This window comes from Prunus persica, chromosome G1 (genome assembly GCF_000346465.2).
Source record: "Prunus persica cultivar Lovell chromosome G1, Prunus_persica_NCBIv2, whole genome shotgun sequence".
NCBI lineage: Eukaryota > Viridiplantae > Streptophyta > Magnoliopsida > Rosales > Rosaceae > Prunus > Prunus persica.
In genome coordinates this window covers 10,504,746-10,529,146 of record NC_034009.1, presented here as the reverse complement: position 1 = coordinate 10,529,146, position 24,401 = coordinate 10,504,746, and the positions used below count along the sequence as shown (strand labels likewise).

The following is a 24,401-nucleotide window of genomic DNA, read 5'->3' as shown; positions in this document are numbered from 1 at the left end:
GTGAATCACGTGGCTCGAGTCTTGACTGGTAGATGAAGTCGCATTTTGATAATCAATTCCCCAAAGTCTACAGAAAAAATATGGTTCACAATTTAAATTATATCACCCTGTTACTGATTTCCCATGTCCCTACAAGAAAGACAGGGACATGGTGATGTGAGGTTTGTGTGCTTACTGGGAGGACTGAAGATGATCATGCAATCCGACAATAATTTTTTTTTTTTAATGATCATGGTTTGACAAGTCAAGGGGTCAATCATATGAACAACGTTACGATTAGTCCGCACACACGAAAATGTAGTCAGTAAGTCATTCACACGAGAAGAATGTAATTGTCTCGAATGACTGTCAACTGTAACATTCGCGTGCGCGCCTCGACACGAATGACTGTCAACTGACCTTAACATTCGGGTGCGTGCATGGGATGTGACACAGCTTTAAAATCATAAATCAGCAGGCCGATGGATTACAAGGAACCTGTAGCCATATACTCTTTACAGTAGGATGACGAAAAGAAAGAGTATAAATCTTCAGCTGGCAAATATATTACTAACATTAATTTAAAACAATGAGGAATATATATATATTACCCTTTCTGGGAAAAATCCCATATGAACTATATATGAAAATGTGAAGTATTATCATCCAAACTTCTCTTATAAAAAAATTATTATTATCCAAGTTAATCACTTGTTTACATATCCTGACATTCCCATATGTTCTTATCTCCTCGTGTACATTTTTATTTATACCTAAACCTTACTTGTTGCTGAGCCATCTTCAACATGGCTAAAGAAAATTAGAACCAAGAACTCCAAAGCAATGGGAAAACTTTCTTATAACCGAGAATTTGCTTGCTTCGACGGAGCACTCTGCAAGGAAGCAGTGGAAGGCACTGTTAGACAAGAAACAGATACCAAATATACAATAACCGGTACTCTAATTTATACTAGCCCACAACCCACGATTGTTACTGTGTTCATGAAGCATGAGATAACATTCAATTGTACAATTTTTCATGTGTTAAAGAGGCTTTTTGCAGAAATGATATTCCAAGAATGTTTACAGGAAAAAGGAAATGTATAGGAATATAAGCCTCTTGCTTTTTGAGTGAGCTAAGCCCTTCACTGGCCTGTAAGTTGCGACAAACTTCAGATTTGTAACATTGTTCAACAGGAAATCGACGAAACTAACAGCCAAGGAATACTATTGATAAACAATTTTCATGATGAAACACCGAGTTTGTTTCAGATAGTCACCGCAAGATAAACATCACATAGTTTCAAATTTCTTACCAGAGAAGCCCCCTTTGCAGCTCTTTCAGCCAAATAGGCACAAGGCTTGAAAAATTCACCATAAATATTTGACCATTCCTCCAATCTTGAATATATGTATTTGGATCCAAGTAAATCAGCCCAGAACAAGATGCCTCCCCTGATCAGAAATGCCCAAACAAGTTATTGGTGCATTTTATGGCGTTTAAGAAGGTATTCCCAACAAAATATATAAATACAAACCTGTAAGGTGGGAAACCCATGCCCATGACTGCAGCAATGTCAAGGTCAGCAGCTTTTACAGCAATACCTTCAGCAAGCACTCGACAGGCCTCATTCACAACGGGGAAAAATATCATCTCCACAATGTCCTTTTCTGATAGCTTCAATAGCTATTGTTCAGATGGCACAAACATGAGTCAGATTCATAGTTTTTATATTTCAGATACTGTCATCCAACTTGAAGTAGCACGAGAGGGGGAGAGAGAGAGAGAGAGAGAAAAAAAAAAAAAAACCTTAGAATCTATTGAAACACCAGAAATGCTCCTTGACTTCTCAATATATTTTTTCAATTCAGGATCTGGGCTAGCTTTGCGTTTATCACCATAAGTATAGAACCCTTTTCGAGTACTTTCACCTAAAACAGTATAAAACCATATCATGAGATTATTTTTTATTTTTTATTTTTTGTTATGAGAGAAAATGAGAAATACATACTCATCTGTGCTGAAGTTTAACAGAAGTTTGTAAATAAATATTTTTACTAGCCAAGTAAGCTTCAACAACAAATTATTACCTGCTCTTCCATCCTCCTGCATCAGAGGGATAAGCATTGATTTATATGTCCTCTCAGGAAAATTCTCAATAAATTGCATGCCAGTTGCAATAGCGACACCAAAGCCAACCAGATCAGCCAATCTGCATGAATAAATAAAATATAAAAGTCAGTTCAGCGGAAAACAACAGGGTTTAAAGGTGGGGAAAAACAAAGGAACCACCAAGTCATAATTTTTCATAAAAGTATTATTGACCTGAATGGGCCCATAGGCATTCCAAACTTGGTGATTACTCTATCAATCTGATAGACGTCAGCACCGTGTTCAACAAGCAAAAGACCAGCTTGTGTATAAGGAAAGAACATTCTGTTTACAGCAAATCCTGTGCAGTTTCCGACAACAATTGGGGTTTTCTTTATCTTTTTCCCAACTTCTAGCAAATCAACAACAACTTGGGGAGAAGTCTGATTAGTACGAACAATTTCCAAAAGTGGCATGACATGCGCGGGACTGCATGGAGAGCACAAATTAGTTATCAAGTTAACAATTTGAGGAAGATAAACAAGGGAAAACGTACACTTTATAATATTACCTAAAGAAATGGGCGCCAATAATCCGATCATGAGACTTTGTCTTCTCTCCAATGAGGTTCAAGTCGATTGTGGAAGTATTACTAGCAAGTATGCAGTGTTGTGGGCAATATTTTTCAAGATCCGCAAAAATTTGTTGCTTTAGAGAAACCTTCTCAATAACCGCCTGCTCCAAGCATAGAAGATGAATATTTCAGACCTTTTCCCCTTGTTTTCAAGCAAAATAACATAACGGTGAACCAAAAACAACATGCTTTGCGAACTACCTCTATGACAATGTCCACATCTTTAAAGCTTTCATAATCCAGGACACCCTTAAGAAGAGAGATGGTCTTTTCAAACTTTTCTTGAGTCATTTTTCCTTTCTTGACACGGCTCTGTAGATTGGCTGGACCACAACATTGACAACTTATAGCAGACTCGCATTACAAAAACTTAACAAAGAGCCGTCATTATAATTTATAACACAGGAACCAAGACAACTAGTATATATAATTTATTATAAAATATTAGAAGGATAAAGCTTTTAGAAGCAAATATGAACTGAACATAAAATACTAAAGTAGAAGCTCTAATCTTAAAAAGGACTTCAAGCCTCACCTCTGACTCTACCAATCCCAGCCTGCAAGAACTTATCATTTACTTCTTTCAGGATCACTGGATAACTACTAAGAATCAATGCTGTTGCTATTCCAGACCCCATTAATCCTCCACCAATGACAGCAACCTTAGTAACTCGTCTAGGCACCAAACCACGATCAGTCACCCCAGGTACCTATATATGGTTATGAGAGGACAAGTATTAAGAAGTAAAATTAAAGAAAAGGTGGTTAATATTGGTAAGGCTGAATTTAAGTTTGCAACTTAGAGAGTGTAATAGTGTTACTCTTATCCAAGAATAATCGGTTGTAGCAATGGAGCAGTATCCATTTTTATATCATTAATATACCAAGATTTTTAGATTAATCACATGACTGAAAAGCTTATATACATTATAATAGATTATTTTGCAGTTCAGATTTTAAAGACATGCCTATTCTTGTGAATTTTCAACCTACGCCAGTTAAATTTCAGTCACCAGGGTATGGCAGTTTAACAAGCACGGCTCAAAACTTCTTAAACCTTCCATTGAAAAGCAACTAAATGATAACATATGGACAAAAGTTCCTCCAGTTTGGTACCACGCAATCATTCTGCTTCAATAGGAATCAAATCTGGTTGAATTGATCAAGTATATATCATTTTAAACTAACAGTATAATATAATTAATGTCAGTGATCTACTTTAAAAATGCTATTGCGGGATGTGAAACCTTTGATGTTCCACGTTGAGCAAAGAAGATATGGATCAAGCTTTTGGAAGTGTCAGAATGCAGAAGTACTTGAAAAGCCTCAGCCTCCTGCAAAATCCAGAACACAATGTCTCATAATTGCACGTCAATAATTTTGGCAAGGCCAAGGAGAATATTGAAACAGAAAAAAACCTTCCAAAGTCCAGACCGGCCACCAGAGGCTATACCCTCTTCAACAACATCAATGCAAACCAATGGGTGTTTGAGATTTGGAGCCTGCTTCCTGACTTGAGCTCTTGCAAATTTAAGCATTTCCCTAGCTTCTCCAAGGGGCTCTAACTTGTCAGTCTTGTGAAGAGTAACAACCCACGGTCTTCTACGCTCCAAGATATCCAAGGCCCACTGGCGTGCAGTGCTCACCAACTGATCAGGTGAAACAATAGCATCGACAAGGCCTAAATCACAAGCCTCTTGCCCTTTAACTGGTTTTGATGTCTAATAAGGCACACACAAAGGGGAATTGGGGAGGTAATGTGATCAGTATTAATAAAGTTAGCATGTCAAAACTACATAAGTTATTAAGATGTTGAGAAATGACCAAATACACAACAGACCAGCATCATCTCAAGTGCCTTTGCGATTCCCACAAGACGTGGAAGCCGTTGCGTCCCTGAGAAAATTCAGGATCATGTGATTGCAATCTAAAAAATGAAAGGAATATCAAGTCAACAATGCCAATATGCCATATACATTCTGATATGATAATGCGACTATTTTTTCTCTTTTCATGGCTAATAAGATCAGCTACAGAACAGGGGATGGCCTCGACCGCCAATCCAGGTGAAGGAAGTATTTGATACTAGGTCTTAGTACAGTTTATTGAAAATTAAACAGTTCTTGAGTTAAAGCCTTCAATATGAAGGAATTTCAAGATAATATCTCAACAGGTTTTGATAGCATCATTTTCAACTCAAATTTGCAGTGAAAACATAATGTTAGAATTTTAGGGAGATATTAAGAGCAGAAAATGGTAAGCTAGGTCAAGTAAGATGTGGTAGGCATGAACATCAACCGAAAAGTTAAATATTACTCCAGACTCAAGAGTGTTAAGCATTTTAGTTCCTCATTTTCTCAACCATAACAGCCACTACCAAATATAAACAAAATTTCTTAATCGATTTAGCCATACCTCCGAATCCAGGAATAAGTCCAAGCTGTAGTTCGGGCAGGCCTAATTGTGCATTAGGAGTTGATATTCGGGCATTGCACACCTAACACAAGAACATCAAAATTTCATCAAACAAAATCCAGTATTAAAACTTTCAGTCAAAGACAATATCAACACATACCATTGCAACCTCCAATCCTCCCCCGAGTGCAAGGCCATCAATGGCAGCAACTGAAGGTTTACTAGTACCTGGGAAATTAAGCAACCCATCGTAGGTCAATTCAACGTACTCTTGATTAGAAAGAAAAAAATGTTAAGAAAACAAAACAAAACAGATATATACCTTCAAAAATGTCAGTGATGACTTCCACAGACATTAACCCAGGCTTTGACTCGTCTGTAAAAAAATAACAAGAACAACTTCATAGAATATGTAGTAATGCATTATTTTTTACTAGAATATGAAAAGCATGGAAAAGCAAACATACCCTTCTGTCCCCCTTGGAGTCCACCAAAAGCAGTAATATCAAAGCCACCAGAAAATTTGCCTTTTGCACCTGTTCCCCAATAACAGAAGACATCAATTAGCACCACCCCAGCTGTTAAAAAATAAGAACCAATTGCCCACTTACCCGTAATAACAATTGCCTTCACATCATTTCTGCGCAAAGCCTCTTCAAAATTGTCCTTCAAGCTGTATAATACTGAAAGAGAGAGAGGCCGTTTTGGGTTATTGCCAAATTGCCAATAGAGTTAATTGAATCAAATTATGGATCAACGAGCAATTATTTCAGCTAAAAAAACCCAGTAACAATTCAAACATATACAAAATATCAGTCTAAAACGCACCAAATAATTGAAAGGGTGTGATGGGTAAAATTGGAGAAAAAAAGAAAACAAAAATACCATCAAAAGAGAGGGAATTGACAGGAGGGTTAATGATGGTGATGAGAGCCACGCCATCAGCTCCTACTTCCAAAACGGTACGACCCTTTCCTCTGCTACCCATTTGCTAGTTTGCTCTGCTTGCTTGTTTCTCTCTGGTTCTCAATTTGAACAGGCGCTGTTCCTTCTTTAATGGAAGTTTGATGGGTTCGTTTGGTGGGCGTTTTAATTGTTGTGTGTGACCGATTGTTTCAGAGTGACGTTGGAAAGGTTTGTAAGGAAACTGAATTTGGCAAGATCTGCAGTGTAATGGACGAGCAAGCGACGCTCTACTTTTACTCGCACTTCTGGGGAGGGAGTGACCACGCTCTACTTTTACTCGCATTTATGAATAGAAAAAAAAAAAAAAAAAATTGGTAATCAACCAGAACGGGTCGTTGCATGACACGCATATTTCTTGCAATGGTGGCGGGGCGGGGAAGCCCCGCCTCTTCTGTTCACTAAAAAAATACACTTTTTCTTGAAGTTTTCAATATCAGAAAGCCACGTCAGACATCTAAAAGCCCAATCCATATATTATCATAATTAAGCGATTATTGTGCTGGCGGCTCCTGATTGGCTGGCGCTTCGGTGACCCATTCGCGGGGGAACGTGGAGTAATATTCCCTGGAAGATAAACGGATCAGATCAGACACTTGGACGAGTCGGTTGCTCATACTCATACCAAGTTTCACGAATTACGATGTCGTCGTCGTTTTCATACTCTGTAGATAGAAGAAAGACAGCGTGCCCAAATCAAATTCGGCAACTTTTGTGCTAGCTGCACTCCAGTTTGGGACACGCGTCGTATACAGAAGCAGAAGGAAGGTGAAGATGGACTGCATATCCATACCGGATTAAGCCTCAAGCTCATGTTTAGATGCTGGTGAAAGTTAGCCAAGTGACTCACGTAGGCTCGGGTGTTTCTCATGTTATGAATTGTGCACCTGCAAATTTGATCAAAGCACCCATAATGTATTTTCTTTTTTATTTTCAATTTTAATCTTGCATTTTTGATCTATTGAAACACTTCATTGATGACATTTGAGCTAGTCTACATGTCACTTATGTCTAAGTAGAGAATATAATGTCATGAATTGGTAATTATAACTGTTTTGCATGTAAAAAAATCAATAACAATTTGGCGACGATCAACTGAATAAATCAAAACTGTGTTTGGGTGTCGTCATTTTCTTTCTATTCTAGTATATTTTCAGTGCTCAAAATTACTATTAACGTTCACAAAATTGAATGTTTTTAGGATAAACTTAAAAACTTCGAAAGAAAATTGAATTGATCAAATTGCTAAATGAAATACTATTACAACAAGATATTGCATCAATCTTTGCGCTATCACATTTAGTTTTACAATATGATTTCATTTTCAATGCATGTCACCAAGAGTTCACTTTGGTTCACAATGTATCAAAAAAAAAATTGTGAATCCAAGCGCAAAAAAAATGATTTCTAAAACTTTTAAATTCTCCCCAACCAAAAAAAAAAAGAAAGGTACTTTTCAATTTAAAAACGCTTGAGAAAAAAGGTACGATAACCGAGTGTTAATAAGCGCTTAATAAATTTTAAAAACCCCGGCCAAAATTCCGCACGAAACTCTTCCCGCGCAACAGAGAAACAAGACCCTACTGTAGTGTCCACAGCAAGCTTCCCTCAACCGCTCTCCACCACCACCATCAAATTTGCGGCGACTGAGAATTTCAGAGAAAACCCGAGCAACCATGAGCCCAACTACAACCACAGCCCCAAGGGAACCGCCGCAACCTCTATCAGACGCCGATATCATACGATTGGCCCAATCCGGCTCACCAATCCCCTCCTTCCTCCTCACCACCTCGTCCCACCAAACCCTCCTCTCCTACCTCACTTCTCGCTCTCAATCCTCTTCGCCGTCGAAGCCAGTCTCTGATTACACTCTCTCTCTCCTCTCCCTCATCTCTCTATCTCCCCAAACCCACTCTCTCTCTACCCTTCTCTCCTCCGTCCTCCTCTCCTACACCGACCTCTTCACCTCCTTCAGAATCCCACACGATCCAAACTCCCTCAAGACCATCCAGTTCTTTCACACCCTCTTACCCTACGTACCCATCACCGAACTTCCCCAAATAGTCGAACCCATTGTGTCATTTTTGCCCCAAATCGTCGATTCCGAGAATGCCCAGATCCTCGATCTCCTTCCCCGCTGCTTCAACTTGATTCGTAATGCCGAGGAGATCGAAGGCGGTGGGCATTTTGTCAATTCGGTGATTGATAAGATTCTAGGGATCAATTGGTCCAAAGGGTTGGTGAGCAAGATGGTTTCGATTGTCCGGGACTTTCCGGTTCTCGATAAAACGAGGGCTCGAGAGTTTGTCGAAAAGGTATTTGTGGGAATGTCTAGCTTAGACTTGCAGGACTTGCCGTCGCTTGTGTACCAATTGCTGGTTTTGGCGTCCAAGGGGTTTGTTAAGAGGGAGGTGATTGAAGGGATTGTGACGTTTTTTGGGTCTAAAATGGCGTCTAAGGCGAGCTCCATAGTTAGGCAAGTTGAAGGGACTGTGTTACTTCACGTGAACTTTGCAGTGAAGCAGGACCCTTCATTGGGACAAGAGGTGATAGGGCTTGTGAGGTCGGATCTCAGAGCTTTCAATCATTTTACCGTTGCTGTTTTGTTGTCCGTTTCTAGGGTTCGGAAGTTCGGCGAGAGCTCGATGGGGGCTTTGAAAATAGCTCTGCTTACCGCGTACCGGGATTACAAGTTTGTCGAGTGAGTTGATGCCTTGTCTCAGTTTTGTTATTTGTTTAGTTTTCTTTGAAGTTGTGGTAGTGAATGCTTACTATGAAAAAGTTGTCTCAGTAAGTGTCACATTCGTTCATCTTCAGCACAATATGTATATAGGTCCCCTTTTCTTTTTCTAGAAAACATAAATATGTATATAGTTATGTAATTATTTGGAAACTTTTTCTTTCCTTCTTTGGGACTGAATTTGCAAACTCGTTCTTATCTTGCAGAGATTGTAAGTGGATACCTGATGACATGAAGGAAGAATATCTGCAGAATGTCAAAGTGGTGGAGAAGGCCATGTTAAGAGCTGTAATTGCCTTTCGTCTGTTACCTTTTATATGTAGACATCTGTTCTTTCAAGTTTAGGTAATTGTATCTAAATATATAACAGTTATACGTATTCACTCTTCCGTTGAAATTTAGGTGAATGAGAGCAACTATGGAAGGGAACATATTGTGCCCAGCATTTTGGAGTTTTCTTTTTTATTGCTAGAGTCAATGGAAGGCGGAAATCATAAAGACCCCTGCAATTCAAGTGGTTTGTTAGGCATCGAGGAACTTGCTGTTCAGATGCTGAAAGCTCTATTTGAGGCCCATGATATGGCAAGGAATGAGGTCAGTACAGCAGTTTGAATATGGATTCACATTACTAACTTTTGAAAGTGCTCAGTCCTTATTTTGTAGTTGGGGAGGGGGAAAGAATAATATACGTGTATGGAATGTTATTTACAAAGACATATCTTCATTTGTTGTGCATCACTTGGCCTTTCTAGCCACACATGTTTAGTTGTAGGATTTTTAATGGGTTTAAGCATATCAGTTTATGAAAGTGGGTCTGAAAAAGTATCTGCCAAGTGTCTTTTGTCATATAAAAAAATCAATTTAATAAAGCTGATTCCATGTAATTGGAAAGCAGAGCAAATTATGTTTAACCAGTTCATGTCGCCATCTAACCATCCACAATCTACAACATTAGTTGATTGATTTCAATGTTTTATAGATTATCGAGCAATGCAAATTTCGCATCCTTTCTTTAAAGCCAGAGCAGAGCGTGGCAATCATAAGGTAATTGAAGTGACCTGCTTAAAAATGATGTTTATACTATGTTTTGTGTTAAGGTTTAATTATTGTTTATGTGCAGACTGCTTGGTAATCTTGTTCAAAGTTATCCTTATCCCATGTTAGAACATGTTTCCCGTATGAAGGAATTGTTAGATTATTTCACTTTCATGCATGGCAAAGTTGCTGCGGAAGTTGTTTCTGTTTTATTGCCTCTCATCAAGTTCAGCCGTGATCTTCAGGTAGTCATTGTTCCATTGCCTAATATGTGTCAAAATTGTACATTTATACTTGTGAATTGTGATACAATGTTCTTAAGCTCCATTGAAAAGATTCTGTTTTTTTTTTTTCCAATAAATATTTAAATTTATTTATAATTACCTGGAATATGCACAGAATCTACAGTTTTTTAACATTGAAAAGTTCTAGAAACAATATGTTATATTTAATGCAGCCTGGAAAGGAAATTTGAATTGTGGGGTATGAAGTACCGAATCACCCTGATACAGTCATGTTTTGCGCACAAAGTATGCTATTATAGAAGTGAGAATTTTTGTTGAAGTTGTTAATAAACAAAGTATTTTTATTTTCTTGTTTAATTCAATGCAGGATTACACAATTTTGGTAATGCGTAAGGCAATGTTTAGACGAGAAGATGCAGTTCGTCTGGCAGCAACTGCTGCTGTTATTGATCTAATTGTTGCAGAAAAACAATCCAAGAGAGATGACCCATTATCTTTTCAAGAGTCATCAAGCCAAGCTAGTAGCAGCCAGCAATCTGAGATACGCTACAGCGTGGGGGGAGGCCTCTTTCAAGAGCTTAGTGGTTTGCTACAGAGATGTCTTTATCAGCAGGTTTTGTATTCATCTTGATAATGTTATTCTCTTTTAGTTTGAAGAATGCCTTTGAATATATTTGGGTCATGTTTTTAGGCAAATGTCAAGGAAGTCCTGTATCATGGACTTGTGAAGCTTGTGCTGGTGGACCCGTCAAGTGGGAGGGCTGTCTTTGATTTTCTGTTGCCTCACTTCCTCCAGTTCTTTAAGGAGGTAAATGCAGTTGCTTGTGATTGCTTGTTTTCTGATGCTTTATGTTGTTTCTGAATTCCAAGTTTTGATCCCTTATTGAACAAAGCTTATGGCTTATCACGTCAAATTTCATGGGAAGAAACTGAAACATTGGTTAGTCTAAATTCCATGCTTTACATCGAAGCACTATCTTGGCAGGATGAAGACGTTCAACTACAAATTAACTGCTGCGTCAAATCAGAGAGTGGCAAGGCTTATATTGGAGAGCCCTTACATTGTCTTCTATCTTGTATCTCTTGGATGCTACTTCTACAACTGCATGGTAAAACTGAGCAAGCCTTGGAATCGTCATGGGCATGTTTAGGTTTCTCCCTTTCACAAGAAAACGAGGTATCTGATTAGTGAACAAAACTCATGATGCTATAGATAACATATGGTTCCTTGTTTCTTTCTTCTTATTTATTTATTTGATACAATATGATTTCTTGTTTTGATGAAAAAAAAGAAGATAATATATATATATATATATATATTTTTTTTGTCTTACAATGTCAAAATGAAACCACTGGCAGGCAGGAAGAAATTCGTCTGTTGACTCCTTCTGTACTGCTTTTTGGAAGATACGGAAGTCTCTAAGAAATCAGAATTTGGAAGGTTTGCAGAAATACTTGATTAACCTATGCCATATCTTCCCTCCCTTGTTTTCTCTTAAAGTTGTGTGAGGTATCATTGGTCTATCTTTTTCAAATTTGGGGGTATGCATACTTTGTAATGTTTCAAAAGACTAGTTTTTGGGGAATTTGCACTTGGTAAAACATTAAGCAAAAGGAAAAAAAAAGTTTATCGTGCTTTGTTAGACGCATATTGACTGTATCCTAGCTGAGTTCTTTAAATTTTCTCAGCTTATTTATCTGGATGGTTTTGAAGTGAAAATTAAAAGGAGATTAACTGAAGCATTAGTTTACCTCTATTTGGTTATGTGGTATTGGAGAAAGAATAAGGTCTGTCCTCAACACCCAGATTGATTCAATATATATATATATATATATATATAAAATATATGAGTCAGAGTGGAAACTACTTAATTCCCTTAAGAAGGGGTGAACTAAACATTAATTGATCATTCCTTTTTAAGGCAGATCCTCCTTAACAGTTAATTTCTTTATGTGTCAGATCAGGCATCTTTGGTCAAACTCAGGATCCAGGATCTGCATCTGTTGAAGAGGACAAAAGAAAATGCTGCTCCTTGGTTTTATCAGGAATTATTGAAGTAGTCTTGAATGCTGTTGCTACTGAGTTGGAGAAAGCAACAGATAGAAAGAAATTGGATTTGGAAAAGGAGCTTATTGAGTTTGTTGACCTTCATGATTCATTGGATAAGGATACAGGTTTCTCCAGGCACAGTACAGTTATCAGAAGAGGAAATCCTCGCACTTCCGCTCATGATGTACCAAACAACATGGAGTCAGGCCACTCAAAAGTGACACAAGGACGAATTTCTTTCTTTGCAACTTCGAGTATATATCAGATATTGCAAACAGTATTGAAATTACTCAACACTGATAATCCTAATCACGTTGCAGCTTCCCAAAACAATAGCCAGCTTACTTGCAAGACATCAAAATGCTGCTCTAAGATGATTTGTTTTGTCTTGAATGCGTCCCTTAGTCATATAAAATCTTCCTCTGTTCTGCAAAATGACGATCCATTGAGAACTTTGATCTATGGAGAAATTAAAGTGCTAGGTGCCCCCTTGTTGAAATTGATATTTTTGCTTACATCACGGCCAAAGATGGTGTCAAATCAAAACAAAACGGAAGCTAAGGGAAAGAAAGATGTTCAAGAACAAAAGGAACATCTTCATCTAGCCTTGATTTGCTTGAAGGAATTGATAATGATTTGCTCACGGACTTCACACTTGACTGGTTTGCTTGAAGATATGGTTTCAATCTCCACTCTTCAGCATGCGGGTTTGGATAATGAAATTGAAACAATCTCCATAATCGAAGATCAACATACAAGAAGCAAAGAACTGTTCATTGTGAAAACCTTGAAGCCTCTATTTTCTGAGCTTCTTGCACTTTCATTTTTTAGTGAAGTTGAGGTAACCAGCATCTATGACCTTGCTGATTTATACCTTTCTTTTTTAATTTTCCTTCTAAAAGACATTTATTGATTTCTGAAAAAACTATTTTTTCTTTCAGATTATTTGTGACATGATATTGATCTTTGGGGGCAAATTGCCATGCAAATTAAGTAACTCCCACGGAGCTTGGGCCATTAGTGTTTGCAAGAGCAATGAAATATTAAACTCAAAGGTTGGAAAAAGTCTTGTGACACTGGCTATATGCTTAAGCTCACCTCCAAATGATTTAATAATATGTCAAGATATGGCTAGAGCGCTGTTACAGGTTATTGGATCAGAGGGAAATGTCCCAATGAAGGTATCTGAAGTATACCCCCTCGTTAACCATCTGACAAGTCCCACAATAAATTCTTGTATCCTGCACATAATTGAAGCCGTTATAGTTGACATGGATTGGGCCATCAAAAAGTTGAAGACATTCTCTTTAGTCTCTCAAAAAAGCATTCATCTTAGTCAGAACATCGAGCAATCTCTGGTGTTGGCACTTGAGGAAAATCTTTACGCTAGGGCAGAAGCAGTGGTGAAAGTACTATCATCCTTCGCTTCAATGAGCCTCAACGGTATGTGTGCAGTTTGTACTATGAAATGAACTTAAAGTAGGTCACTCCTGTTTATGCATTTTTGCTTTGAATTGTGCAGATACTCAAGCTGAGTTTTTGCTGCGATTTTGTGCAAGGTTTTACAAGCATTTAGCTCAGATGTCAAAACTTAGGATTGCTCCTAAAGGTTGCAAACAGATTTTTCCTAGCCTTAAGTTTCTGAAGCTTGTGGAGGTGACCTGCAAGCAGCTTACGAATCCTCTCTATGACTTTGTGGCAATTATGCAAGGGGTATGATAATAGTTCTCAGGGCCTTTTTTTCCCATTATCTCATAGCACTATCAAATGTTTGCTCAATTGTAAAGGTTTACCTGATGATGGTGTTCCATTTCATCATACTTGTGTTGCAGAAACATCAAGAAAATGCTAATGCAAAGGGAATGATCAACAAAATAAAGAGGGAGAACAGATGCATCCCGGAGCTGATATTTCAAATAGAAGATTATGAAAAGTATCTCATCCAGCTTAGCAAAGTGTGCAAAGTAAATTTATTAAGGCACGCGAAGCGTAGTACTGCGCGGGATTTCAGAATAATCCCAAACAACATTAACAGGGAAGAAGATCCTCCAGGTCAAGAACCAAACCAGGACAATTCCAATGCAGTTGAAAATGAGTCAGGTGAGGATCTCGGTGACAATGAAGGAGATGATGATGGGTCAGAGCATATTTTATCACCAGAAGACAATAGTCCTCTGGTTGCAGGGGACTCTGGCTCTGATAATGAAGATGGAGATGGCCTTCCTAGTGCCAAGAGGTTGAAGAGAAGCAACAGAGTTGTGCAGGACTCTGATGATGAAGCCTAAAACAAAATGCATGGAGCTGATAAATGGTATATACACTATTAGTAATTATGTTATACAGGAAATTCATAGTTGTCAGTTGGCCATCTTTCAATTTTGATACTTACGTTTTCGGCCAACTCAGTTTTGATATTTTGCCTACTGCTACTTTGATAAAATTTTAAGCAAAAGTAGTGATTTGCTTGTTACAAATTAGTGATCTTCACGCTCTCATTTTAATTTCTCGTACTATTCATAAATGTATAAAAAATAGTTACTTTAAATTAGTCTAATTAGAGTTCGAATTTGAGTGCAAAGAAGTGAACTTATTATTATGACTAACTGGCCTAATCCATGTATTGGCTCATAAAATTTTTAATGAGGCAAAAGAGGCCTATTGGTATGTACCATTTGAATGATGAGTTGGAGCTGAAAGTACAAAAGGGTAGAAACACAGCCATCATTACACAAAAAATGAAATGATTAAATTTGGTCGGAGGTCCAAAAGGATTTAAATTCCAGAAAGGGCAAAATGACATCGTCACGTCCCATTCACACGACTTACCTAGCCGTAAAACTCGTTGATCTTCAGGCATATCATGGATCGGGGAACCATTTTCCTGTTTCCGTACGCGGTAAAAAACCACCAAACTCAAAACGCAGTAAAAAAGAAAAAGAAAAGAAAGAGCCCCTAACCCAACAAAAGTAAAAGAAGGCATCTCCATAATTTCACACTTTCATTCCACTCATTACAGTCACGGTCAGTCACAGGCTCGCAGAGAGAGCGAGAGAGAGAGAGAGAGCAGAAAAAGGGTGGATGTGGAGGGTGTTCTTCTTCTTCTCTCTGCTGAAAAGAACAAGTCTCGTCCTGCTTTTGCAAGCAAACCTCTGATTTATTACCAAATCAGAACCAGACACAGTCAGACTTTCTCTCGCTTTGGAAAGCAAAGCAAAGCGCAGAAGAAAAAAGAGCACAAAATGAGTGAAGACGCCAAGAGAAGCGTCCCTGGAGCTCTGTCGGCGAAGCCCAATTCCGACGACCGGAAACCCTCGCCGGCGGTCACCACAGCCACCGGCAAGCGTGTCATCATCAAGAGCGCCGACATGTTCCAGGATATGCAGAAGGAGGCTGTCGACATCGCCATCGGCGTTAGCTCCTCTCTTTCTCTCTATATCTTGTTTTTATTATTATTATTATTTTTGTTGAAATTTCTCATTATGAATCTTTGGGTTTAATTTACAAATGGGTTTTTTGGGAAAACAAAAGTATTGAATTTCTGGGTTTTATTCAGGCATTTGAGAAGCACAGCGTAGAGAAGGACGTTGCGGAGTATATTAAGAAGGAGTTCGATAAGAGGCATGGACCCACTTGGCATTGCATCGTCGGTCGTAATTTTGGTAACCCGTTCAATTTCTCTCTGCCCTTTTCTGGGTATTCTTTTGCTTTTTTCTTATTGGGGTGTTTTGTTCAGATTTAACATTTCAGAATTTTGGGTGATAATGAACAAATCTAATGCATGGTTTTGTGCTTTTAGTTGCTATTGTTTTTCTAGTTTGATGAGGATGGGTTGTGCTGTTTGAAATGAAATAGATCTAAAACATTGTAGCTCTCTCAGATTAAGAAATTCTCGGTAGAATGGCTGAAAAACTTTGATAATATATATTCCTTTTTTTGTTGATATGGAAGGGTGCTTAAACTCAAGAGTGGAAAACCTGATGACCAATGTTTATTCTTCAATGGATCCTGATTTTGGAGGGATCTTTGTTATTATTCTTTCTTCAACCTTTAGAAAATTAGATATTCAGCTCCGGTTGAATGGTTGAAAGGGTTTTGTAAGTAATAGAAAATTGGGGATTCAGTCTTGTATATAATCTCTATGCAATCCAAATCATGTTTATCAATGATTGAAATTAAGTTGTCGGTTTGGCTTGCTCATTGGTTGTGTACTTGATGTTCTAGGTTGAGCCTAATATGCTATAGCTAGATCAATGTCTTATTGATGCCTTAGGAGGAGGCACATAACTAAATGTGCTTGGGGTTTGGCTTCTGTACTTTGTGCGACAACATGCATCCCTAAATGCTTATCTGGTTATTTGGAGGACAGAGATTGTAGGTGGTTATCCGGAAAAAGGTTTAGGAGAGATGTTTGAGTAGTTCACTTAACACAGCTTGGGTTGGGAAAAATTTATTCATAGCCCATCCATCAAAAAAGGTTGTGCTTGTAATGTATTACCAGGCAAGAGGCAACCCATCGAGGCGTTGATTTGCTTACAGTGAATGTCCGTGTATGCCATATTGTTTTGCTCTACTTCTGCATATGGCATGATATTTGATTTCATGTACATTCTATGTGTTTTCCTCTGTTTACATTTGCACATGCAATGGTTTAAGATTGGTGTAGAATTCAATATCAGGCCTCGGTTTTAACAAAGTGTCCGTATTTCCTGTTTAGTAAGAGTATTAGTTTGTACCAATTCTATTGAGAGGAAACAGTTTCTGGGATTCCCATGGAGAACCAGAGTGTCATTTTGTTTAGTTTCTATTCAACCAACTTGTCAGCTTCACATAGTTGTAATAAAAGCGCGAGGCACCACCTAGGTTGAATAGTTCGTCATTGCCATGTGAATCTCCTATTTTCTTCCACAAGTACCCTTTGGGTTAATTATGAATCTCACAAGCATTGACATTGCTGCTTCAGAGTTCAGAGTGTTCACACTTACATTTGGTTGTTGGGTCTAAAGTAGCTGCGACCTTTTCTTTTCAACGTATTCCTGACATATGTATGGAATAGCCTATGTAGCAGGCAAAGGCTTGTGTATAATGCCTTCGATGATCTTTGATATGGCATCCAGCGCCTGTTGAAACAAGGACTACCAAGGGCAATTGCTGCTAATTTTTCTTGCTCCACTCAGAATGCAATATATAGAAATTGTCTTTAATTTGGGATTTTCGGAATCCCTTTTGTTTTCCTTGCTTAATCTGAATCCAGAGATTAAATCATTTAACATAGAGTTGTTTTTATCTTGCTTCCTTAGTGGTAATCTTTAGATTGTTCTTTGTATACCAAATTACAAAAAATTTGTAACATAGAATAAGAATCATTCACAATTATGATTTCGTGTTTCTTTGTGCAGGTTCATATGTGACTCATGAAACAAACCACTTTGTTTACTTCTACTTGGATCAGAAAGCAGTTTTGCTATTTAAATCCGGTTGAACACGGTTGTCATGTTGGCAAAGATGGAGATGAAAAGAATGACGAGCCTGAAATTGTGATGCCATAAGTTGCACCTGTATGTATTAGTTGAAATCTGCTAGCTTGCAAACCGCTTGCTTAACATTTTCTTGTGCTTAACTTGTATATCTAATATCACTTCTACGGGCTGTGAACCTTGGGTATGAATTTCAGTCTTTCAAATTAATTGTGTCTCTAAACTTGGCTCTTTATCAGAAAGCTCTCATTTTTCTTTGTTGGGTGAAGTGAAAATATGGAACTTGTATGGGGACTTCTGAACTTCACATCACAGTAACTTAATTTGTACCATTCTCTTCTGGTTTAGAAGAATGGTTTTTACTAGGAACTCACCAAACATCAGAAAAGTTGCTACTTTTTCTTTTCCTTGATTGGATGTAGACATGAATTTAAAACCTAATGGTTTCTCCAACTCTAATTATTGATTCAATTTCATGCTGTGAACTGATTATTTTCCTACTGAACAAACAAGGAACAAGGAAAGCTATACTATTTCAATGAACGTACGAAATCAAGGGGAGATACTATTATTGGTTTAAGAATGATTGAATTAGTGGTGGTAAATTACACATAGTTTATTAGCTAGTTAATAGCATATATTCCTTTGAAGCCAAGCAACAAACCTTTGCCATGAAGCCCATGGCTAAGCTAAAGTCCAATGGTTGTTTAAAATTTCAGTTGCCTTTAAATAAAGTCACTCCCAAACAACATAAGAATATCCTCTTCTTTTTTTCTTTTTTCTTTTTGGTGGGATACATGAGCTTAGTCAAGTTGGTTAGAGTGGGTATGCTCTTCTTTTACACCCGAGTTCGAATCCCCCTCCTTGTAGTTTAGATTAGATTAAAGTAAGAATCTCTTCTTTGAGTAATATGATTAGATTGAAATCTCTTTTAAACAACTACTAGATAAACTAGCACTTTCAATTCAATAGGCTTTTTGGGGGGCAACTATTGATAATTCTTCTTTTTTAATGAAGGAAACGAATCTTGCATGGCAACCCCACTAAGAGCTAGCTCACTCTTCTATCGGCTCTAAGCAGGGACGGATCCACAGAGGAGCAAGGGTGGTCAATTGACCCCTGCAACTCCAGAATCCGCCACTAGAGGAAGAAAAATTGACCCCTGCAATGGCTGGATGGCTGGGCAATTCATGCCCGCCATCTGTTCGAGGAAATGCCTCAAAGGGTTGCAGCAACTTCAACTTCAGCGCAGCAAGCAGCATTGCACGCAGAGCGCTTCCTTTTTTTCGTCTTTTGATTCATGGAGAAACGACACCGTTTCATTTAAGTTTTTAAATTTTTTTTTTAAAAATAAACAGGGGCAACAGCAAGCAATGGAGCTTGCTACCCGATAAAGCCCACAATCCCCAATACATTGGACATTTCAAACGCAATATGCTATTATGTTTTCAATTTTTTTTTCTCTTTCCAATCTTGCTTTTTCTCTTCTTTTTCATTTTAGTTTTTTCCTTTTGCTCTTTTCTTTGTGTTTACTTTTTATTTTACATTTTTTTCCTTTTCATGTATTTTTCTTTATTATTTAGCTCATTCAATTTTATAATTTGTTTTTGTCTTGCTTTTATTTTTTTCAATATTTTTAATACATCGATATAGTTGTAACCAAGATAAATTACATCGCCGACTGTCCTGCAATGTTTATAATATTTCTTAGTAGGTTGATAGGTTTAAAGTTTGTTACTTTAGGAGTTGAATCTTTGTGCATTTTAATATAAGGTTTTTGTTTTTGTGGATTGGTTAATATAGTTAATAAAAATATGGTGGATTGATTTAATATGTGGTTTGTAATGTTGTTTTCTCAGTGAATTATATATGAATGATAATTTATTGTTTTATTTTTAAGGAATAAATATTGATGTTTTTCTTGATTAGTTGTTGAGGTTTTTTTTTTTTTTTTTTTTTTTGCCAAGGAGGTTTAATTTGGGTTAGTTACTGTTAGTTTGAATAAATTAAGGGTTTTTTTAATATAAAAAAATTTATGGATCTATTTTGTATAGAAATTTTTTAGCATTTTAAACGTTGACTCCTGAAAGGAAAATTCCTGAATCCATCCATGATCTGACATGTAATTGTCACGACAAAATATCACAGTTCATGATACATATATAATTCTTGTATAAAAACTAATTCAGATTTTGTGGTTTGTTGAGATCAGGGAGACATGCGAAGAATACGGTCGAGAGTTTTTACCCTTTTAGACGTTGACCCCTGCAAGGAAAATTCCTGGATCCGTCCCCGGCTCTAAGCCACCCAGAATTTAAAACCACATGCTATATCTGTCTGCCCAAGAATCTTTATAATGTTTTTGGCAATTCTAATCCAAGAATCTTGATTATTTGAGGAACATAATCAAGAAGATTATTATATTTAATCTCTTTTACAAAAAGTTTGTAGAATTCTATATATTGAGTTTGGCTACTTTGTCATATTTTATATAAAATTCTACAGAAGCCTCTCATTTTCTCTCTGTCTCTGTCAAGTCTGCGAAAGTCAGAATTCACAGTCGTCTTGAAGCTAATTAAAAATGGTTCTTCTCAGGCAGCAGCAAGGTTAAGACCTAAAATTGCAGTGTCGTTTTGCAGGGAGGGCTTATTGTAAATACATAGGAGGGAGGGAGGGCATAAAGACAAATAAGTGGCAAATCCTATTTATTCCAATTAGCATTTCCCAAATTCCAATCTCTCTTTCCTTCTTGTAGTGCTCTTTCTAGGGTTCCAAGTTCCTACTTTCAAGACTGCATGAGCAGATAAAAAAGCATATAGATTCCATTCCGAGGTCCTAATTCCTGTGCTTGTTTTTTTTAATCCATGTTCATTCACAGAAGAAAAGTGAAAGAAATATAAAAAGAGATTCACACCCACTATTTTCCCCAAATGATTGATTCGTACCAGAAACCCTTTTCCTTGTTTTGTATATTTCTTTATGGAACTGTTTCCCAATGTCAATTTGTGTAGACATGATGTTTCAACTTCCAATCATGCATGCATCTACCTTGCCTCACCTAAACAACCATACAAAAATTACTCGAGTGCTTGCAGATGAAGCCATGGCAGCACTATATATCATTGGATTGTGTAGGAAAAATTATTGTATCGATTCTCCCATAATATGCACGTAAAGTTCATTATTATGCTACCTGATCTGGCTTGGCAGGTACCACGTGTATTGTTCGGTGAAAGTTACATATAATTGATACATATAAAATACAAAATATGTTCCTTAATACGATACTGATAAATGCTAATAAAATACTATCCATTTACCTTGTTACAGGAAAGTTACATATAATCAGTCCATACGAAACTTTACCTAAGCCAACTGATAACAATCAACTTTTCCTTAATGCGACACCGATAAATGATAACAATCAACTTTTATTCTAAATTGACAAAGAAAAGTTACATATAATCGAAACATATATACATAATCTTCCCCTAATACAATACCGACAACAATAAACTTTTTTTTTCTACATTGTTGGAGAAAAGTTACATATAATCGACACATGCAAAATCTTCACCTAATGCGACATAAATAAATGATAAATTTTTCTTCTACATTATCAGAGAAAAATTACTTATATTTGATGCAAACAAAATTTTTCTCAAATGCGGCGCTAATAAAACAATATACTTTTTATTCTGCATTGTCAGAGAAAAATTACATATAATCGGCGCGTTCAAAACAGTTCCCCTAATGCGACATCGATTAATGGTGACAGTCAGCATTCCTTTGCAAAAAAAAAATTGCAACCGTTGTGATATTTATCCTTGGATGTTTTCTACTTGATGAAACATTTTACCTTCTCTTTCGTTGGCTTTTCCTTCCCCATTTCTTTTAATGATCAAAGAACCCAAGACCATTCACCGTCCTTGGCAAATTATTGGACAGCCTATCTTTGTCAAATGCAAGAATGGGAACCCATGAAATTAAAACGGTAGCTAAAGGATCAAAATCACACTCATTTCAAGCACTAAATGTATTGTATTCAATGTTGCAAATTGCAATCAAATCAAGAGGGACTCAGATTTCAGATGCATAAAAGGGAAGGGCCTATAAATTAAACCAGAAAAGTGCAAGGGGTTGAAAGAAATATATTCAATCTTATGGTTCCTTCCTTGGTGGTAGTAATCTTTTTTCTCATTGGGCCCATGACATTGTTCTCCAAGTACTAATTCTGCACTATGTTGTCCACCAATATATACTATTGTCCCCTCACTCAGTGCGCAATTTAGACATTCCCTCTACGATTCCACTAAAAATGCGCATCGGATCAGAAAAAGGAACAACAGAGATTTTCCATTGTTGTCGTCGTGTCAAAGAAAAGAACACAAGCAAAAAAGTTAACCTTCATGCTCCATCTCATGAGCAGTATTACCACACTCAAAAAAATTTATAAAATTTCAATAGATAAAATCATCAATGCACAATAACAAAATGCCATTAATGCCCTCTTACCTGTCACAAAATCCCACCACTGTCCTCAATGGTTTCTGCTCTAAACAATGGTGGAGCAACCAAAACCGTGGGCTATTACAGATAAAATGTTTGGGGGCAAAACAGGTTGGATCCTTTTGGCCTCTTGGCAGGAAGCACAAAAATAAAAGGACAGAGAGCATCATAGTCATTTCGAAACAAACCAAGGGGTAAAACTGAAAATACAACTCAAAGAAACCAATTCTTGGTTTCCAACTGGTTCTCTCTCAGTCTCAGTAGGCAAAACCACTGCCTCGGTTTCTGGTTCCTTTCCGTTCATTGGAGGCAGCAGATGAAGAAGAAGATGATGAGGAAGCCGAAGTAGGTTTCATGGCAGCCATTGAACACTGCTTCTCTTGGCGAAGACTCTCTTCCTCGTCCATGAAAATCTGCCTGTACCTGCACTCCACGCTGCAGAAGCCCCTATCACCCCTGCATTTTCAAAACCAAATGAAAAAAACCCAAATCAAGATCTTCACTTTTTTCTCCAAAACCGCCATGCAATGATGCAAAACCAAAAACAACTTCTGGGTTTTTTAAGAAACAGTAAAATCAGAGGTGATTGTGCTTATTTTAACAAAAAAGTGTGGTCTTTTGTGTTTTTTTTTTTTCATTGTGGGCAGACTTACTTGTACATGTAGATGTCTTTGCCAGGCAAGAGTTTCTGTCTGCACAAAAAACATTGGTCAAGAAAAGTTGGGGCCAAGAAAGGTGTCTGAGGAGAAAGGAAAAGATTTTTGTGGCTTTGTGAAGGGTTTGAAGGAGAAGGTAAAAAAGAAGAAGAAGATGAAGGCTTGTTGATGACAACCATGTTGGTTTTGTTAATAACTTGTGGGATATTTTTGCCCACACCACCACTTCCCTTTTGACCTTCCAATACTATGCTAAGTCCTACCATATCTCATTCTCTATGTGTGCCTTCTTCAACACAGACACACACACACAAACACTCTTTGAACCTCTTTCTCTGTAAATTTGGTGATGGGAGGAAGGGAGAGAGGCTTCTGGAGGATGAAAAATTTGAGGAAAATAAATAGAGCAGAAAGACAAGGGATTGGTGGGTCCCCTAACAGCTATGGAGCAGTAACAAGGACGATTAGCGTAGCCATTGATTTGACTCCTTGTGCTGGTTAACTGCCACATACCCCCTTCTCTAGTTCCCAATTCATTTTCTTTGTTTTTTTCCATTCTTTTTTTGGTGGTTTTTTTCTTTTCTTTTGGGCTATTTTTGTTTTTGTTTTGTCTGCTTATGTTTACGTTTTAAATGTGATTGCTTGTACAAAACTCGTCTCATAATTATTATTATTATGGTCAGAAGTAAAAACGAAAAAACAAAAAAACCCAGTCGCATTCGAACAAAGGCCAGAAATGGGTCATGTGATCAGTTGCTCTCTTCTGTGGAGGGTTGCATGGGTTGTATGATTTATACATGAACTGAAGACTGGCAGAAAAGCATGCTTTGCTTTTGTCTATATGCCTAATTGCCAAAACAAACTAACAAGCCTTTGAGTTTATTACACACCTTCTAATAATTTTGTGTGCTATATTCTACAAATTCTTTCTTGGTTTCTTCTGTCTTTTTCATAACGAAAGAAAGATTATTGTTTACTTAATTCATTAATCTATATTAATGCCCTAATAGATTATGGTAAACATTGTTGGTGAGGATGATTGGACATTGTTTTGAAAGTTCTATCTCAACCCACCCTGGGTTTTTTAAGATTTATTTTCCTTTTTCTTGACCAATGGAAGTATAAATTTCTAACCCAATCCAAACCCACTAACAGATAGGGTGGGGTTTACTAATTGCTTTCCTAAAAGGTCTTCAATAGTGTTATATAGACTATCTAAATGCTTCCTAATCCAACTTTAAAATATATAAACAGGACATTCATTGCTTTTGTTTTATGCACAATCAATGTTTTTAAATATAAAAAAATCATTCGGATGAGCATTTCGAGTTTAGATGTTTTTCAATATTAATGGTGATTTAATAGATGAATAAAGATATATAGCACTAGTTCCTTTGAAATTTGGCAAGACAATTTAGATCATTTTTCCAATAATTCAGAAGTTTTTGCATGAACTACTAGACATAGGCCTCTGGTAGCAGAGAAACTTATATGAAACGGAGATAACGTTGTTTTGCTATTCCTAGTCAATCAAACTATATCAAGTGGAAAAATTATCATGCGTAGTGTGATTGGCCAAAAATAATAAGGCCATCTCCGGTCATATGGC

At 37.2% G+C, this 24,401-nt stretch overlaps 4 protein-coding genes across 4 annotated transcripts; 2 read left to right on the top strand and 2 right to left on the bottom strand.

Annotated features, from left to right (window-relative positions):
• Positions 560–6,391, bottom strand: LOC18792635 (glyoxysomal fatty acid beta-oxidation multifunctional protein MFP-a). The gene is made up of 18 exons (XM_007221904.2): positions 6,006–6,391; positions 5,732–5,803; positions 5,588–5,656; positions 5,443–5,496; positions 5,281–5,348; positions 5,121–5,202; positions 4,546–4,601; positions 4,124–4,426; positions 3,953–4,039; positions 3,241–3,415; positions 2,907–3,028; positions 2,643–2,806; positions 2,306–2,560; positions 2,071–2,192; positions 1,790–1,911; positions 1,518–1,666; positions 1,296–1,434; positions 560–872 (listed from the first exon to the last, which is right to left on the bottom strand). The coding sequence occupies exons 1-18, from the start codon at positions 6,106–6,108 to the stop codon at positions 837–839; spliced, it is 2,178 nt and encodes a 725-aa protein (XP_007221966.1). The 5' UTR covers positions 6,109–6,391; the 3' UTR covers positions 560–836.
• LOC18789914 (Fanconi anemia group I protein) lies at positions 7,329–14,627 on the top strand. The gene is made up of 13 exons (XM_007226225.2): positions 7,329–8,784; positions 9,030–9,111; positions 9,226–9,417; positions 9,803–9,867; positions 9,944–10,103; positions 10,471–10,716; positions 10,795–10,911; positions 11,089–11,280; positions 11,463–11,544; positions 12,069–12,994; positions 13,095–13,596; positions 13,676–13,866; positions 13,986–14,627. Exons 1-13 carry the CDS (start codon positions 7,760–7,762, stop codon positions 14,436–14,438), a joined length of 4,233 nt encoding a protein of 1,410 aa, XP_007226287.1. The 5' UTR covers positions 7,329–7,759; the 3' UTR covers positions 14,439–14,627.
• LOC18790080 (dynein light chain 2, cytoplasmic) lies at positions 15,119–17,901 on the top strand. Its single transcript, XM_007223417.2, has 3 exons — positions 15,119–15,563; positions 15,707–15,812; positions 17,550–17,901. Exons 1-3 carry the CDS (start codon positions 15,393–15,395, stop codon positions 17,630–17,632), a joined length of 360 nt encoding a protein of 119 aa, XP_007223479.1. The 5' UTR covers positions 15,119–15,392; the 3' UTR covers positions 17,633–17,901.
• LOC18794053 lies at positions 22,068–23,597 on the bottom strand. Its single transcript, XM_007223593.2, has 2 exons — positions 22,790–23,597; positions 22,068–22,592 (listed from the first exon to the last, which is right to left on the bottom strand). Exons 1-2 carry the CDS (start codon positions 23,056–23,058, stop codon positions 22,394–22,396), a joined length of 468 nt encoding a protein of 155 aa, XP_007223655.1. The 5' UTR covers positions 23,059–23,597; the 3' UTR covers positions 22,068–22,393.

Coding starts and splice junctions, on each gene's coding strand:
- LOC18792635 (XM_007221904.2), bottom strand. CDS start 6,108: ATGGGTAGCAGAGGAAAGGGTCGTACCGTTTTGGAAGTAGGAGCTGAT. Junction 5,349..5,442: donor CATCACTGACATTTTTGAAG/GTATATATCTGT, acceptor TTAATTTCCCAG/GTACTAGTAAACCTTCAGTT. Junction 2,193..2,305: donor ATGCCTATGGGCCCATTCAG/GTCAATAATACT, acceptor TTATTCATGCAG/ATTGGCTGATCTGGTTGGCT.
- LOC18789914 (XM_007226225.2), top strand. CDS start 7,760: ATGAGCCCAACTACAACCACAGCCCCAAGGGAACCGCCGCAACCTCTA. Junction 9,112..9,225: donor AGAAGGCCATGTTAAGAGCT/GTAATTGCCTTT, acceptor GTTGAAATTTAG/GTGAATGAGAGCAACTATGG. Junction 9,868..9,943: donor CAGAGCGTGGCAATCATAAG/GTAATTGAAGTG, acceptor GTTTATGTGCAG/ACTGCTTGGTAATCTTGTTC.
- LOC18790080 (XM_007223417.2), top strand. CDS start 15,393: ATGAGTGAAGACGCCAAGAGAAGCGTCCCTGGAGCTCTGTCGGCGAAG. Junction 15,564..15,706: donor CTGTCGACATCGCCATCGGC/GTTAGCTCCTCT, acceptor GGTTTTATTCAG/GCATTTGAGAAGCACAGCGT. Junction 15,813..17,549: donor CATCGTCGGTCGTAATTTTG/GTAACCCGTTCA, acceptor TTCTTTGTGCAG/GTTCATATGTGACTCATGAA.
- LOC18794053 (XM_007223593.2), bottom strand. CDS start 23,058: ATGGTAGGACTTAGCATAGTATTGGAAGGTCAAAAGGGAAGTGGTGGT. Junction 22,593..22,789: donor AAAGACATCTACATGTACAA/GTAAGTCTGCCC, acceptor TTGAAAATGCAG/GGGTGATAGGGGCTTCTGCA.